At 41.0% G+C, this 17865-nt stretch overlaps 1 protein-coding gene across 1 annotated transcript in view; it reads left to right on the forward strand.

Moving 5' to 3' along the window:
* Positions 1-17865, forward strand: part of LOC115458835 (E3 ubiquitin-protein ligase UBR3-like) — a gene marked incomplete at its 3' end in the record, with an annotated part of 174823 nt that overhangs the window by 94368 nt on the left and 62590 nt on the right. The window contains exons 4-7 of the mRNA XM_030188658.1: positions 1345-1488; positions 1592-1632; positions 8291-8357; positions 16032-16162. Coding sequence (XP_030044518.1) covers positions 1345-1488; positions 1592-1632; positions 8291-8357; positions 16032-16162 — 383 coding nt within the window. The remainder of the gene's footprint in view (positions 1-1344; positions 1489-1591; positions 1633-8290; positions 8358-16031; positions 16163-17865) is intronic.

Raw genomic sequence — 17865 nt, forward strand, 5'->3', positions numbered from 1 at the left:
ATTATATTAGATAAGTTGCAGAAAGCTCATATAGGCAAATTTCACATGTTCACAGTACACAGAAGGTCGTTGGAAGGCATGAAAAATGGAAATCCTTCATCTCTTAAAGGGAGCCTTAGCTTCTCATGATAAAGTGCATATATTTACAAAGCATGCCATTTAACATGTTGGATTTTTAAAACAATCTAGCTGCCTAATTACAATTAAGACAGCTATTTGTCTTCTTTGACAAGGTATTGGTACTACCAGCAACCAACACAAGAAGAGTACCACAAACATTATATAGTTTACATAGGGGAGTCTTTTACTAATGGTGCATGTTATCTGAATAAAATGGGTCCTTGGCAGGTAATGTGCTAAAGACCACTCATAATTTCTCTGTTTTCTATTGTTAAATTAATATTTATCTACTGATTTTGTAGATTGAATTATTGTTTGTCTTGTTAATTTGTTTTGTTGCACTGTTCTCATGGTGGTCCTTTTTGAAAATTTATCTTTTGATCTGCTAAATCTTGATTTTTAGCTGCTTAAATTCTGAGTGATTAGGGATATCAAGCTGCGTTACAAAAATGTGATCTGGTTATATGGCTAAATTACAGCTCTCCCTAAGCACAGGAATAGCTGGCTTATATTTAGCTAGCTAGATTTAGAAGAATTTTCAGCCACAGTATAATTGGCTAGGTTGCTGGTGAGCATACCTTAAATCGAATTGGCAAAAATTTGGTTGGATGTAAACAGAATGCCTTATTTAACCTACCCCCATTTTATATGGAGCCAAACATACTGTGTTTAATGTACTTCAACTGTTCATCAGTACAGAGCTGATACATCTAGCAGGACTCAAGTGATGCTTTTCTAGGATTCAGCAAGTTGCTTCTCTGACAATTTTATTTCATGGCAGAACCCAAAAGCAGGTGTACACTTTTTCCTGCTTGTAAAATATGTACTAGAGTACATCCTGAGGAAGAGATCTGCCCTTTAGCATGAGTGCTGTACCAGGTGATTTTACTTTTTTCCCCTCCATTGGTAACGAGGGCACTTGTTGATTAGGGAATAATTTCTGATTAGAGGGGTTAGTCTAATGACCTGTTCAGAAAGATTTGTTCACTGCTCCGTAACCTCTGAGAAGGAACTTTGTCTTCATGTCTTGAATAAGGTAGAATCCAAACTATCAGTGTAACAACTTATTCTGTTTGATGCATTGCTTTTGTAGTCTGTCTTAAATGACAAGCGCTAGCCATGTTAGTTTTCTTCCTTCATCAGCGTTTTTTGTCTTATTTTTAACATCTGAGAAACTGAAAGTGGGTTTACCTTTGCTGTAAGTGAATTGTAAATCTGTTTAAGGTCTTGGCGAAAATGTTCAAGTACAGAAGAGCCATGAGAAGTATATCCTTGCTTTGAAGGGCTCTGGATTGGCGCTTCCAGAAGATAAACTTACATGTGGACTGCTGGAACAGGTGGCTGGATCGAGCACTTTGACAGCTGAAGGTTTGTTTGGAAATATTTTTCCAGCAAAAGAAGTAAACCTTGTTGATCACTAATAATAATAATTATCCTTGTTTTATTTTTCTCCCCCACCCCAACTTTGCAGGTGTACCAGAAACACCAGGACAGCCAGAATCTTCAGATGAAGTAAGTTCATTTTCTATAGCAGTTGTTCTCATCCCAATCCTTGGAAGAAGCCCAGCCAATCAGCTTTTTCAAAATATTGACAATAGATATGCATGAGAGAAATTTTACACGCACTGCCTTCACTGTTTGGAAATCTATCTCGAGTATACTCATTGTGACTATCTTGGAAACCTGGCTAGGTGTGTCCCGAGGACTGGGTTGAGAACCAATCCTCTTCAAGTACAAGAATTAAATGATGCATCTTATTGAATTGCTCCCGACGATGCATTTCCAACAGAGTTGCCTATATGACATGTCCAAAGAGCCACCTATGTGTCTTTAAAATAGGCTGTATAGTGACCCCTAGCTGTGCACATATCTTTGCATACAGTTATTACCCAGAAGTGTAACAGTGGACAGGTATGAATTTAATAAGTGAAATTAAATTTACACTTTTTCTCTAAAGATGATGTAAATGTGTGCATGTACTCCACATTTGCACACATTTTATAAAATAAGAACACTAGAGCTCTGTCTAAGCCAGAGGTTCTCAACCCAATCTTGGGACACACCAAGCCAGTCAGGTTTTCAGGATTCTCACAATGAATATGCATGACTCAGATCTGCATGGACTGCCTCCAGTGTATGCAAATCTCTTTCATACATATTCATTGTGGATATCCTGATAGCTTGACTGATTGGGTGTGTTCTGAGGACTGAGTTGAGAGCCCCTGATCTAAGCTATGCCCTCAACTCTTCACTAATAACTTAAAGCACAATCTTGAGTTATCACAATTTTTATATTAAGGGGCCTATATATAAACCATTTTCCCATAGACACAAAAGAAGGAATTTTGTAAAGTGTATTCCATGTTTTAACACATACTTTAAATGCAGAAAATTGCTCAGATAGTATTGGTGTTTTTTTTCCTAGCATGAAAGGTGCTGGTACTCAGATACAAGGCCAATCTTTAGGGATGGGTTAATTGTCGAGGGAGCCACTCCACAATAGCCAGACCCCTTGCAACCAGCAGCATTGGTGTACAGAGCCCGGGCTCTTTGATTAATACTTTGGGACTATGGATCAGTTTTAGCAGGCAGTGGAAAAGGTGCCGGTTCTCAGTACCCCCCAGTACAAAACAGTCCTGGATGATATAAACACACACATAAGTAGGCAACGTGAAAGATGATGCCTACTTAGGAGGTCCCTTGGGTGTAGTTTGGAGTTGTGTTTACATACTTGATAAAACACACACACAGCATACAGGCACACGTTTATATCTATATCTGCCTTGTAGCAGGCATAAATTTATGTGAGAGCATTCTTGTGTAATTGGGGATAGTTCTGAGAACCAGTCTTATAAGCATATAGGCACTTATCTATCCTTTTATAGGTGTGTTTTGGGAGGTGCTTGATAGGAATCCTGTTATCAAATTACTCCTAAAATGGGGACAAAATCCTTATATCAGATTTTGTTTAAGGCTTTGGATTTAATCACTTATACCCAGCTTAGTAACCTGTCGTTGGCTGTGTGCAGCATTTATACATGGTTGTGCAATTGTATTTTTACTTTTTTTTTAACTTGAAAATTAAAAAAAAAATTAATTTACAAGATACTTTTGAGTGGATGTACAATTTATTTTCAACGAACACCTCTTGTCTCCAAGTCTTGTTTTGTGAAGGGGAAGATACACAAGTTGGGTTAGTTCACATTTGGTAAAGATAAGGAATTTGTTATACTGCCTTTTTGTGGTACTACCAAACAAATCCCAAGATGAATCCTCAATTTGCTGTCTTTGATTTATGGTAAGGATATTGATGCAGTTTAGTGTTAGATAAGCAAATTACAAAGACCCAGTGCTGCTGTGATGTTCACAGGGCAGTGTTATAAGTGAACTATTAGAGTACTAAATGGTAATGCATTAGGAACCAGTGTTTTTTTAAGGTTTTTTTTTTTTTTTGAATAAGAGTTTGCTCATAATGTCTTGTTCCATTTGGAGTATTCACAAATGAGAGAACATTAAAAATTAAACTTTTAAAGTTGATATGTAAAGAAAAATCAGACACAAAATAGAGGAAATATTTGTGAAGGATGACAATGCAGATCTGTTGTTTATAGTTTTTAACTTGTTTTCCTAATGGTTTTAATTACATTTTTCTTTGATATTATGTTTTTCTGGGTCTTGTGATTATGAGTAAACTTATTTATGCTCTATTCTGTTAGTCACTTTCACCTTAAATGAGAAGGTGGGATATCAAGGTAATAAATTGAGCTTAAATATGAATACTGAAAATAGCTATAAATAAATTAGTGCCTGTTGGGCGGCTGCCTATATTGGGTCTGTAGCTGTTGTGCAGGTAGAGTATAAGGTGGCTAGTTAGTGTTTTTCTGCTAAGCACATCTATTTTCATGGTGCTCGTTTGTTTTTGTTTTTTTTTTTTCTGTGGCACTTGGGATTCTTGACAGTGGACTGACCCAGTGATTCAAGTCCTATGATTTGTCAGTGACTCATGCAAAGCATGACACTGAGATCGGGATGAAGAACATTGCTTGCTCATGAGTGCACTTTGAAGGGAGCATAACATTAGGTTTATTAATAGGTTTTCCACAGACATCTGGGAACTTTTACTCCATCCAGCACTTCTTTGATCTGATTATCAAATCCTTCTGAAGGAAAATGGCTACACAAAAACACTGTTTTGTGGTGCAGAAAGACATTTGTCATTTGAGGTAAAATTGCCACCTTGCTGTTACAGTTTTCAGGGTTTTTTTTCATTAAAAAGGAAAAGTGTTAGGGTCAGCTCATGTCTGTCTCTGTGTGACCCCTTCATTCTGATCTCTTCCAAATGAACTCTGGCAGTATTCTTCTGGGCGTACCAGCAGACTGAACCTAGTGACGATGAAGAGAATGGTGGTTGCATGGGATTCCTCTGTTGGCAGAGGATGCAGATGAGCCTGGGGACATCAGCCTTTGAATTATACGAGCTGTTGCACGCAGGGTGTGGGGGCATTCAGTACTAGTGAGCCATGAGGGTCAGGCATCAAGTGAATGTGGATTCTGTAAGCAGATTAAAATCGTATCTCCTAAGCTATACTATATAGTGTGTTTTTTTAATAAGGAGGAAAAAGCCTCAACAGACTCCTGAACCTTAGCTCAAGGCTTAACGATGTTCACCGGAGTGTTATCTGTCATCACAGGCTTAAAAAACCTCCTCTCCCTGTCATAATTCTTTATTGAGAGTCAAAACCGGTACTTACCTTAGCTTTGACTAGACGTTGTTCTTGCGACGCTCAGTCTTTCCTTGCCACGGCCGACTCTGGTCCAGGTTTCGGTATTTATCCAACTTCCTGCTTCAGGGTCCGTGTTGCTGGCGTGCTCTCTCACAACGTGCACTCTCTCGCAACTGTAATACATACAAACAATGAGTCCTCTGTATTACAGGTTTCTCACACATTATCCACGCTCAACATACCGTGCTTTTACTTATGTTTCGACGGAAGAGTCTCACCTCTTCCTGCTTCCATACTTATCTTTTTAAATCTTTTAATCCAATGGTTTTAAAAAATAGCTACCATGATTAGGACACACTGGCACATAGTCCAAACCCTGCCAATTTTCAAAGATGTAAGTGTGATGATGGCTTTCAGTAGAGGGAGGAACCTTAAAGAAATATTTTCCCCAGCCATCTTAAAACCGATAGATCGAGATACCAGGAATGAAAATGGATACAGTAAGTGTGGAGAGTGTCGCATGTGTGGAATGATGATTGAGACAGATACATTCACAGATCCACAATCAGGACGACAGTTCAGTCTACGTTTTACAACAACGTGTGCATCTGAATATGTAGTGTATTGTGTGCAATGCCCATGTGCAAAGTTATATGTTGGGCAAACCACAAGACAATTGAAAATAAGATTAGGTGAGCACAAGAGTAATATTAACATCAAGAAATTAACAGCACCACTGGCAGCACACTATTTGAAAGAAGGGCATGACTTTGAATTGCTTCAAGTGGTAGTCCTGCAGAAGATTGAGTTTACCGCTAGAGGTGGCAATAAGAAATTGATATTATTACAACAGGAGCAAAAATGGACCTACCGTCTTCAGACCATGCAACCAAGAGGATTGAACACAAGAATTGAGTGGGTCCATTTTATCTAGATAGTAGGGTATCGGACATGACGTCATGAGGATTTAAAAAGATAAGTATGGAAGCAGGAAGAGGTGAGACTCTTCCATTGAAACGAAAGTAAAAGCACGGTATGTTGAGCGTGGATAATGTGTGAGAAACCTGTAATACAGAGGACTCATTGTTTGTATGTATTACAGTTGCGAGAGAGTGCATGTTGTGAGAGAGCACGCCAGCACCACGGACCCTGAAGCAGGAAGTTGGATAAATACCGAAACCTGGACCAGAGTTGGCCGTGGCAAGGAAAGACTGAGCGTCGCAAGAACAACGTCTAGTCAAAGCTAAGATAAGTACCGGTTTTGACTCTCAATAAAGAATTATGACAGGGAGAGGAGGCTTTTTAAGCCTGTGATGACAGATAGCACTCCGGTGAACATCGTTAAGCCTTGAGCTAAGGTTCAGGAGTCTGTTGAGGCTTTTTCCTCCTAACAAAAACCCCCCCACACTATATAGTATAGCTTAGGAGATACGATTTTGATATACTAAGTAACTGATCCTGGGCAACGCCACAATTTGAATTAATAGATTGTGTAAGCAGGTCAGAGGGGTGAGTTTTCTGATTCTGGCCATATGAGACATGTGGATAAGCAGTCAAAGTAGAATTGTGGATTAAAGATTGGCAGATGGCCCAGAAATACCCAGGGATTTTTACATGCAGGCCTTCTAGGTTGGACCCCATCCCTTCTTGTTTTGAGTACTGTTACTGAGGATTTTAGATAGGCTATATCTTTGGAGATATGTCTTGGTATAAAACCTTTTTAGGCAAAGCAAAACACTCAAAAATAAAACAACAAAGGGGTAGAGAGTCAAAATACAGGTAATTTGTTAGGTTGAAGAAAGAAGATACATTTCTGTTGTTATGAGACTTCATCTTTCATATCTAAGAAGAGCTACATGGCATATGTGTATATAAAGATAAAATATAAAATTAAGCACAGTGCTGAACAAAATCAACTAAGGTGATGTATCATTGTGTTGGGAGAGTACTTGCTCGAGCCATTAGTGTTTGCTTGGCATCATATTACATTTCTAAAATAAGCATTACCAGGTAGTGGATTTCTTTATTAATTTTGTTTTATCTGCTCTTTTCTCTTGTGCATCAAATGGGATACAATAAAAGCTAATAACTATATCTAATATTTAACAAATCCAAACAACTTAAAACATCAAATGTAGGGCCCTATTTACAAAGCATTTTTTCTATAGATACAAGAATGGGAGAAGACTATTAGTAAATGGGCCCCAGAGTGGGGGATTTAATTGGCTTTCAAAGCATCTAAGTGAGAAAAAGTGCTACCTTTAAAGCTAACATCTCTTGTAAGCTCTAATCACTTTGTCAGAGAGAATTAATCCATGTTTAGTTTTTAGTTTTTTATTTATTTATGAGTAACATAGTACGTAACTCTTCACAGGATTTCAAAGTTGTTGGTGACATGAACATTAAAACCAAGTTGTTAAATTGGAGCATTAGTATGGTTTAGAAATATAACCATAGGGTTAGTTAATGGAGCAATCTCTGGGATTTTATTTTTTAATTCCTGCCACTTCCAAATTAGGGATTCCCATCTGTGAGAATATGAAGGCTTCTTGTCCTCTGAGAAAGCAAAGTTACTCACCTGTAGCAGGTGTTCTCCGAGGAGTGCAGGCCAAGTATTCTCACATACCCTCCCACCTCCCCTTGGAGTTGTATTCTTTAGCTTTATGCATGACTGAGGGACCTACGCTTGCTTATCGGGCAGGAAGGCACCTGCACATTTGTGGTGAGAGACTGCTAGAAAATTCTACTGTTAGCTAGTCAGCGTCAACACTGTGCTCTGTCGGATGACGCTGCCCATCTGTGAGAATAATTGGCCTGCTGTCCTCGCAGCACATCTGTTACAGGTGAGTAACTTTGCTTTCCTTGGGCAGGGGGGCCAACATACAACTTCTTCCAAGTGAGCTGGTCCTGTAGGGATGACCACAGTCACGTTACTGGTGGCTTTGAACAGCACTTCACTAGTTCAGGCTGGCCTGCTATAGGGCTTCTTCTGCTCACCTCATCAGTGTCTGATGATCCTCCTTGAGCTCTGAGCTGAAGTGCTGGATCTGCAGGGACTATCTGTTTCTCTGTGCTCAAAGTAATGTCTTTCGCAAGTGGGTAAGCCGGGTCTCCTTCTGGACTTGCCTGCAGAGTGGCCCTAGCACCGGCAACTTCCAACACCTCTGATAACAAAATGAATCATCTGTTTAGTAGTCAGAGGAGCAGGTGACGCTGCAGGGTAAGTGTGTGTCTTGCCCTTTCTTAAAATGACCAGCCAGAGAGGGAGAGAGAAACATCCACTGCAACTTTCCAGCCACCATTTCCACCCCCCCCCCCCCCCCTTTTTTGGCTTATCTTTGGGATGCAGAAGTGTGTGGAAGAATGTACTTGTTTGAACTTGATTGTCATGAACATGAAGTCTTTGTAATACAATAATTGAGCTTGGGTTTAATCATTTTTTTCAGGAGGATCAGGATAGTGGCCAAGCTGTGGGCAAGCGAAAACGAGTGAAACTAAGCAGTGGTAGCAAAGGTAATGCATTACATTTCTTTTCATATTTTTATTTACATTTCCTGCTGTACAATAGCCAAAAAGGGAAGCACTTTCATGAGGACTTTTAAAAATCTACTATGTACAGGGTGAGGCAAAAAAAAAGTAACCCCTAGTGATTTTTGCTGTTTCCTCAGCTACTGCTTGGAATTTCAATGTGAAATTTTAGAGCTTTATTTGTTACTATCTGCGTTTATGTACCAAGTGGAATGACATTTATTTTTAAACATGGCAAAGTTGCAGACTTCTTAGCATGACCACCCAGTGACTTTTGCACATTCAAAAATGTTTGTACTGTAAAACTACCATTTGGGGGGGGAAAAAACTCCTCAGGGAACTAGCTTACTGTTAATGATATCACAGTGACAGACTTTTGTCTGGGGAGTAATGTTGGAGGCCTATTACAAAGTCCACCCAAAGCAGTAAATAATTGCCAAACTCAAGGAAGTGCTGCAGATCCAGGTTAGCATGCCACAGGGAACTGATCAACAAGGCTGTTAAGATCTTCACAAAGCGAGGAAATGACGCCAGTGATAGATATGGCCAATTGAAGAGAGCTTCACATGGCCTCAAGTTTTAATAGAGGTCATCCCTCTCCGTGGGTTCCTGCTGCATTCTCTCAGCCTTCTCGAACAGCAGACACCAGATTAAAGCTATTAACCAAGGTATGTCGACTCTGGGACACCTTAACCGCCAGGATTTTTCCTATCATGCTTCTACTCCCACGATTGCGGGGACAGCAAAAATGGCACTGGCAGGACCTACCTCGCTTACTTAGGCAACTGAACCAGAGGAATGATCTGTCCAGTCTCCTGCTGAGCAGTCCACCTCATCTTTTGGTGAGATTCGAGAATGGATGCAAAAGATTAAGTCGAATCTCGTGACGATGCAGTCGGAGCTTGCGACATTGGCAGTAGATCTCCGAGGTGAGATTTCTGAACTGAGACACCGAGTGGCAGACCTGGAAGGGGGTTGTTAGACCATGTCAAGGCCATAACAGTGTTAAGAGTCTAAATTAGAAACGCAAACAACCCTGGAGATGATTCTCACAGATAAGGTCGAAGACCTTGAAAATTACAGCAGACACTGTAACCTCTGTTTCTGTGGCCTCCTAGAAACACCTGAATACAACAACTGTAAGGAAACAATACAAAAACTTGTTTTATTCTATTTGATGCTGCAAAGCCGTTGAAGTCTACAGTTGTGAAAACTGAACAGGCGCATAGTGTTAGGCAAGCCTAGAATGAATGTGGCCAGGGTTATCTCTTACTTTATTTACTGTAAGATCAAAGAGGTGACTTTTTAGCCAAAGCAAGGACTATGGAGTGTGGGTTTGGGATGCTTATATCATTGAAATCTACCAGGATTTAACAGTAGCCATATTGAAGCGCCGAAGTGAACTCAAGCCTATTACGTTGAAGTTGTGTGAAAACAACATTAAATATAAATGGCAGCGTCCTTTCACGCTTGCCTTTTATTATCAAGGTAAATTACATTAAGTGAAAACAAAAGAGGAAGTACTGGCAGACTTGGAGAGCGAACCAGTTACTTAACAACAACCCACCTTTGCTCCTGCAAAACCTGCTGCCCTTTTGAAATCGTGGCCTAAGTGGCAACGAGTGCAGGGCAGCAAACGGTGACTGACCCAGCAACACTCAGCAGCAAAGATGCCAGCTAATAGTACAACCTGAGTGGCACTTCAGGGTGCAGCGGGCTTAGGCTGGTTATGGTAGACATTCTCCACTGTGCCTCACTTATTGCATGCATGTTTGTGGTTCTGCTGCCCTGATGGAGGATTTTTAGGCTTATAAAGTTGCTTTATTATACTTGAGAGATCCTGAGGCTGTGCGCAGATGCCACTCAGTACCTCCAACTAGAGAGTGCCGATTGGGCTATGCTAGCATGTTTGTGGTGCGCATGGATCACTGGGGGGGGGGGGGGGGGGGGGGGGCAGTGATTTGGAGGGAGGGTGGGTTGGTTTAATTACTGTTATGTATTGTTGATTTTCTGTAATCTGATGAGGGCAAATCCAGTTTATTTATATCTACTGTGCACAGATTGTATCCACTTTGATTTCTCTTAATGTGAAACAAGTAAATGCTCTGATGAAACGGTGTCTCCTATTCAAGGAGGCTGCGCGTTTATCCGTGGATATTTGCTTTGTACAAGAAACCCACCTTTTGCGGCAGCATGAACGCCTACTCTTGCAGCAGAACTTCCTGCTAATGTATTTGGCTTCTAATGCATTGCATAAGAAAAAACAATGAATTGAGTGGGAATATTGATTTCTCACAGTCTCTCATGCCAGCTGCAGAAGGTGATCAGAGATGTAGAAGGGAGATGTGTTTTAGTGGTATATCGGTTCAGCAAACTATTGTGACTTTATTGAACGTGTACGCTCCCAACATCAGTCAAGGGGAGTTCTATGATGCTCTTACTGTTTTATTGTTGAAACAGAAAGAAGGCTGCCTATTAGTAGGGGGATTGTAACTTGACCGTTTGCCCAAAAATGGACAATTCCGCACAGGTAGTGAAGTTATTCCCATGGGGATAGACAAAAACTTTGGTGCTTCTTTGCGCATTGGGATTTGGAGGACCTTTAGAGGCTTGCCCACCCTCGGAAGCGAGGCTATACTTTTTTTTTTTTCCTTGTACACCCATAACACATATTCATGTATTGATCTGTAGCTGGGGGATGCTGTTTGATCCCATGCACGTGATCTAATTATTCATGCTCATACTTAGTTGGACCATGCAGCCCTTAATATGGTCTTGACCCTACCTTTGTTGCAGTCTGGGTTGTGTCATTGGAAGGTTAATGATGCTGCTTTATTAGACCCTAAACACGTTGAACATTTGGAGATGGATTTAGTGGAATATTTCACTATTAATGATACCCTAGATGTTTCCCCGGTTGTTCTTTGGGAGGTCCTAAAGGTAGTGATGCGTGGGAAAATCATATCTTTACAGCTCATGTCAGTCAACAGAAGCGTACCCAGGATAAATCATTTGGAACCACTATACAGGCCCCGGAAAAAAGCAGAAAAAACTGAGGCAGGGAAATCTCACTTTAGAATAACAACTCCATGCAACCTGATTGCAGCTTCAGGATTTGGAGCTGGTAGATATTAATGAAGGGCTGCAGAGAACTAGACAGATGTATTTTGAATTTGGCAACTGAGCCAGCCGTTTGCTGACTCATCAGTTATAAAAGCAGCGCCTTAATAATTATATTTCTCAAATAAAGACCCAAAATGAGGATGTTAATTTCTTCACAACAGATGTACAGCAGGAATTTATATGCTTTTATTCCCCTCTTTATACTCTGGAAGATATACCATCCTCAGAGACCATTGCTTCCTTCTTAAATGGCATTAAGCTACCAACTTTAATGGAAGCAGAGCTTACTGTACAGTCCAAACCTATTGAGGTGGAGGAAACTCTTATTAAGAATCGTCCTTATGGGAAAGTTAAGATGAGTACACAAATAAGTTTTATAAATGCTATAAAAAGTATTTAGCCACCCTCTTAACTAAAGTGTTCTAATACTATAGAGGGTGACCTTGCTGCCTGGCTGCTATTGCTGCCATTCCTAAGCCAGGCAAGGAACCTCAACAGTGCCCCTCTTATAGGCCTATCTCCCTCTTAGGTTCTGACTACAAAATCTTTACTAAAATCTTGGCACTGTACCTCCAGAAATATATGCCTCAGTTAGTTGCAGAAGATCAGCCAGGTTTCATTACTGGGAGACAGACTGTTGATAATGTCCGCAGGGCCTTACACCTGATCAGTGCAGTGGGTCAGTCATTAGATCCTACCCTGTTACTTTCAATAGTTGCCAAAAAGGTGCTCGATTGGGTGTACTGGCCCTTCCTTTTGAGGTCTTAGATAAATTGGACATACCTGGTAAATGTTTGGGCAGGGTCCAGTTATATAAAAAGCCATTAGCCGCTCTTTGTTTAAACGGTACCTACACAACTGATTTTGAGCTTTATAGGGCCACTAGACAAGGCTGCGCACGCTTACCCTTGCTCTTTGCACTCTCTGTCAAGCCTTTTGCACAATCCATTCGAACTAATGCTGCTATTATGGGTATTGTTTGAAAGGGAGAGGAGCACAAGATGATGCTATTTGCTGATACCTTGCTTTCATTAGTGGATCCAGACACCTCTTTAGCGCAAATGGCTACCTCCTTAACTAACTACAGTGTGGTGTCGGGCTTCCGAACTAATATGAATAAATCTGAGATCCTAAATTTAACAATCCCCTCTCCATTGCAACATGATCTTCATAAGAGATATCCTTTCTGATGGGTGGATAAATCAATTAAATATTTGGGTGTACATTTCTCTCTATTTCTGAAGGATCTTTTTGCCCTTAACTTACCAGCGAGCTTACAGGAGCTCCAGGGGGAACTGAAACTTTTCTTGGTAGGGGAGAATTCATGTAATAAAGATGATTTTACCTAAGCTTTTATATCATGGCCTGTCCCATCTCTATCAACAAAGTTTTTTTTTTATTAAGTTAAATAGAAAGATCTTTCACTATATCTGGTCTAAGAAACCACCTAGAGTAAATAGGAGAGTGTTATATCAAACCAAGAAGAATGGGTGTACCTCACTTTGACCTGTACTATAAAGCAGCTCAGCTCTGCCAACTGACGGAATGGTTGCAGGGTACCCCTAAGCCTTGGCTTCAAATCAAACAAGCTTATTTGTAGGACATTCCTCTCTGGTCTGCCCCATGGCTTTCTAAGCAACAAGCTTTCGGGTTAGCTCAGAAGTTAACTAGTTTCATTAAATGTGCTTTTCTGACTTGGATATCCCATCATACAATGTTGTTCCCTGTTTCCTTTCTACCCTTATTATGCATGCCTTTGAGGAATCAGCAGAGAATACCTAGGAATATTTATAAATGTTTGGCAAATTTTTCACTGTACTGTTTGGGGCAAATTTGGGAAGAGGGAGACTTATTGTCATGGGATGACCTTAAGGAGGAGCATGGCTTGAGTCAAAATGATATTTTTGCATATAGGCAAGTTAGAGATCTGATTCTTAGAAGAGCCAAAGGAAAGCTGGCTCTACTGAAGACATAACTTGAACAAGCAATGCGTTGTGGCCCTCATAGAGGAGTGATGATCTCACTTCTGTCAGGCTCTTACTCCAAAACCATGCCAATGATAATTTATATAGCAAGGTGGGAAGGTGACCTACACCAAACATGAATATGCTACCTGGGGGGTAAGATATTTAAGAATTTGATAAACTTTCAATAGCTACTCCCCTGGTGGAAAGTGGGTATAAGATGCTCTACTGATGGTACTGTACCCCACACCGCCTTAGTAAAATGTACCAGACAGGACTAACCCATTACTGGTGTGACTGTGGTGAGCTTGGGGATTTTTCACATATTTGGTGGATATGTCCTAAGATGCAGTTTTTTACAGTCAGTATTAGATATTTTTGTTACTATCACCATGGTGTGCTGTCCACAGCAGGCAATACATTGCCTACTCCATACTAAACATATTGGGGTTCAGTTGGGACTCTACAAGCTGGCATGTTTTTTCTTTACTGCTAGTAAGTTATTGATAACAGTACATTGAAAGCACACCAACACTGGATCAAGTACTGAAAAAATTGGACTTTGTCTTCTGACGAAGTTGACGGAATTGAAAAATGGACATATACAATCGTTTCACAAAATTTAGGATATATACCCTCATTGGAGAGAAAATGCTAGACAACTTTGCCTGTAGTCCTTGTGGGACAGCTAGTTGCATTGACTGCAGTTTTCGCTCGTTGTTTATTTATTTTTTTAAATGGTTGCTTCACTGGATTGCTTTATACCTTAATCAAAACGTTTCTAGTTGGCATGATGATAGTATAGGGTGTTGGGGTGACTGAAGGCGTGTGTTAAAACTGGGGGTGGGCACTTTGAGCCTTCACAATGACTGCAAAATTCACACATTGTTGATTGTATTTGAATGACGTTTTACCTCAAATATTTTTAACATGCAAAAATTGCTAGGTAGTAATGCTAAAATGTCAGTAACATCAACATAGCTTAAGATAATGAAATGTTGTTTAATAGTAATATGTAAGTATATGTATGTAAAATTTCTTGTTGAAATTCAAAGCGGTTGCTGAGAAAATGGCAAAAAACTATAGGGGGTTACTTTTTTTTTTTTGCCTCACCCTGTATTGTAGTTGTAATGCAATTTTCAAGGAAAATCTTCATCAGTGGCTAGCAGAGAAGTAGAAGTTAACAAAGAAAAAAAAAAGACCTTCTGTCCCATCCAGCTTGCCAGCTTATTCTTGTCCACCCTGCTAAGGAGATATTTCAGCTATCAGCCATGGAATGTACTTGTGAGACTGCTGCTTCTCCAGGACAGTTTGTGGTGGTGGTGGTGGTCTCCTTTTCTGTATTGTCATACCCTACCCAGCACCACTCTTTTCCTATGTGTAACCACAGTACTTTATAATAAGCTAACAATACTAATATGGCTATTGTTTGGACATTTGGTTTCCTACATCCTCTGTATGGCCTGCCAGGTGTAGCTGCTTTTGACCAGGATTTCCAGATATCTCTGAATTGGCAATCTGCCAGTCAAACCCAGTTGTGGAGTTACCCATATTTCCTGTAGGAATTCTAATATTTTCATATTACCCACTTTGTCATTTATTCTAGCAGCCTCATGATGCATGCTTTTCAGTTATTTAAGTAGGGCACTTGCAACATATGCCATTTACTGTAAGTTGTGCTTCTTTTTCTTCTCTTTAATGAGAAGATTTAGTGTATTCACCCTGTGCTTTCTTGAAGTCTGTTACCATTTTAGCCACAATCACCTTATATTAGAGATCATTTCTGCTGTTTCCTGCCATTGTGTTAGTCTAGGCCAGTAAAGCCTTATACCATGGGCTGAGCGATAATGAATTTTAATTTTAGAACATTTGTCCTCTTTTGACTCCCATATTTTGTGGGAAGGAAAGTTTTCAGTATTCAGCAATTAAAATATTAAATATTTTCAATCAGCCATTCTTAATAAACCCAACTCTCATGTTCTATACGGTTAAAAGAAATCTTTTCCTAAGCTGTAAAATTCAAGTAAATAGAAAACTCGTTATCTGATGGTACAAACTGAGCCATTACACTAGTATGTCTTTCTATACTTTTCCTATTATTTATTCTCTGTAGAATTGAAGATGGTGATATCTGAAAACTCTACTTTTTATTCACTGCTTTGAATACTTAGGAATAGAAAGAGTAAATTAGTTTGATAGTTATGGCACTAAAGGAAATGTGCTTACAAAAAAGGCAAATATTTTGTTAATCCAGTCTTGCCATTAAAAATTAGACTTGAAGCATTGGCATATTATGCAGGTAGTTTGTTTGAGATGGGGATGGTGAAGGTATGGCTCTGACTGTGATGGTGGTATCCCCATCACCACTGTCGACACAAAAATAGAGCTGATAGGTTCTGCCTATGGTCTCTGATCACCGAAAGTTGTAGTAGAGAGAGATAAGAAAATTAGAAACAAAATGCAAAAAAGATTGAGAAGGACAAACTGAGAGTTTCTTGTTTATTTAGCATACCAACACAATATTGTAACAGTTTATGAAATATTAAATATTTTTCTTTGTGTCTTTTAATAGATCAGTCTATCATGGATGTTCTGAAGCATAAATGCTTTTTAGAAGAATTGTTATTTTGGACAATTAAATATGAATTTCCACAGAAGATGGTTACATTTTTACTCAACATGCTGCCAGATTCAGACTATAAGGTATTTCTTTCCTTCTTTTCTTTTTGTCCTTTATTAGGCACAGTTTAAGAAATGGGAGCTGTTATGGAGGTTTGATCAGTCCATCTATATTGTTACCCGTGTGTATGGCTAAAGATGAGCCAGAGTAGGAAGCCGAGGGTGGGGGGAGGGAGGAAGATCAAGCCCTGATCAAGGCTATGGCAGGAAAGTCTGTGCCAAGTGACTCCTATCTGCTGCAGTACAACAGAAGAAAATTTGTTGTGGTACAGTTGGCAGTGGATCAGTTGAGACTCAACCCCTACTAGCTAAAGAGGAGGCAGCTCCTACAGTGTTGAAGGAGCCAGCTGGCACAAAAGATTAGAGGATGCTTTCTGAGGTGGGGGTGTAGCAGCGAGTGCCAAGAGCGGAAAGCATTTAGAAAGAGACTGGGGGAGGAGGGGAACCATAGACCATCACAAGTGAACAATTAAAATATGACAGTCATCCATCCACTCATCTGCATGTATACTTGCACCCCACTCGCACATCCCCCTGCACCTAGTTAATACCAGTGTATTCCCATGCTCAAATATACCCAGTGAAGCATGCCTATTTGGAGTTCTTCTGGCATGCACTTCACAACTTGCTTAAATTTTTATTGTTTTTGTTTTAAATTTATTATTTATTTATTATTTAGAAAGTGAATGATATTCCATATGCATGGAGCCCAATACCAGCAAACGTTCCCTGCATCTTTTACCCAGTCTCTTACCCCCAGGGCCGGTCTTAGGGCGAGGCGACCGAGGCGGCCGCATAGGGCCCCGCGCTCAAGGGGGCCCCGCGCGGTACGCCTGGGGTCGCCCCGCCTGCTGCTCCCACCCCCGACGATCGATCGCTGTAATGTAATAAAATTGAGAAGCGCCGAGTAGCAGGCAGTGCCTCGCATCTGCCCTGCTAGTAAAAATCTCCTGCACGTCGTCGGGCCGGCCTTCCCGCATTAAGTCCCGCCCTCCTTTGAGGTAATGGGCTCTTCCCGCATTAAGTCCCGCCCTCCTCTGAGGTAATAGCCTATTACCTCAGAGGAGGGCGGGACTTAATGCAGGAAGGCCGGCCCGACGACATGCAGGAGATTTTTACTAGCAGGGCAGACGCGAGGCTCTGCCTGCTACTCGGCGCTTCTCAAGTTTTTTTTAAGTTAGTGGGTGCAGCAGGAGAAAAGAGTTGGTAGGTGGGTCGGGTCGGGGGGGGGGGACTCAGATGTGAGAAGGGTGTGGGATGGGGGTTCTCAGTTGGGGGGAGGGGGTAAGGGGGACTCAGATGTGAGAAGGGTGTGGGATGGGGGTTCTCATTTGGGGGGAGGGGGGTAAGGGGGACTCAGGTGGGAGAAGAGTGTGGGATGGAGGTTCTCAGATGGGAGAAGGGGGCTGGAACTGGGGTTTGAGAAGGGGCCATATGGGAAATGGGGGCCATGCATGGGGCTGGTGGGAAAATGGGGCATGCGTGGGTCAGGTGGAAGAATGGTTCTGGGGCTGAAAAGGGGGGGGCTCTAATACAAGACGTGGATGAAGGGGGCTGGAACTGGGGGCTGAAAAGGAGGGTAGGTGGAATAAGGGGTCTAGTACTGGGACTGGATGCTGAAAAGGGGCAGGGGCTGAAACTGTGGGTACTGGGGGATGAAAAGGAGATAGGGAGAAGTGGCTGGGGCTGAAGCTTGGACTGGTGAGAGAAAAGGGCTGGGGAAGGGT

Source organism: Microcaecilia unicolor, unplaced genomic scaffold, assembly GCF_901765095.1.
Source record: "Microcaecilia unicolor unplaced genomic scaffold, aMicUni1.1, whole genome shotgun sequence".
Lineage (NCBI taxonomy): Eukaryota > Metazoa > Chordata > Amphibia > Gymnophiona > Siphonopidae > Microcaecilia > Microcaecilia unicolor.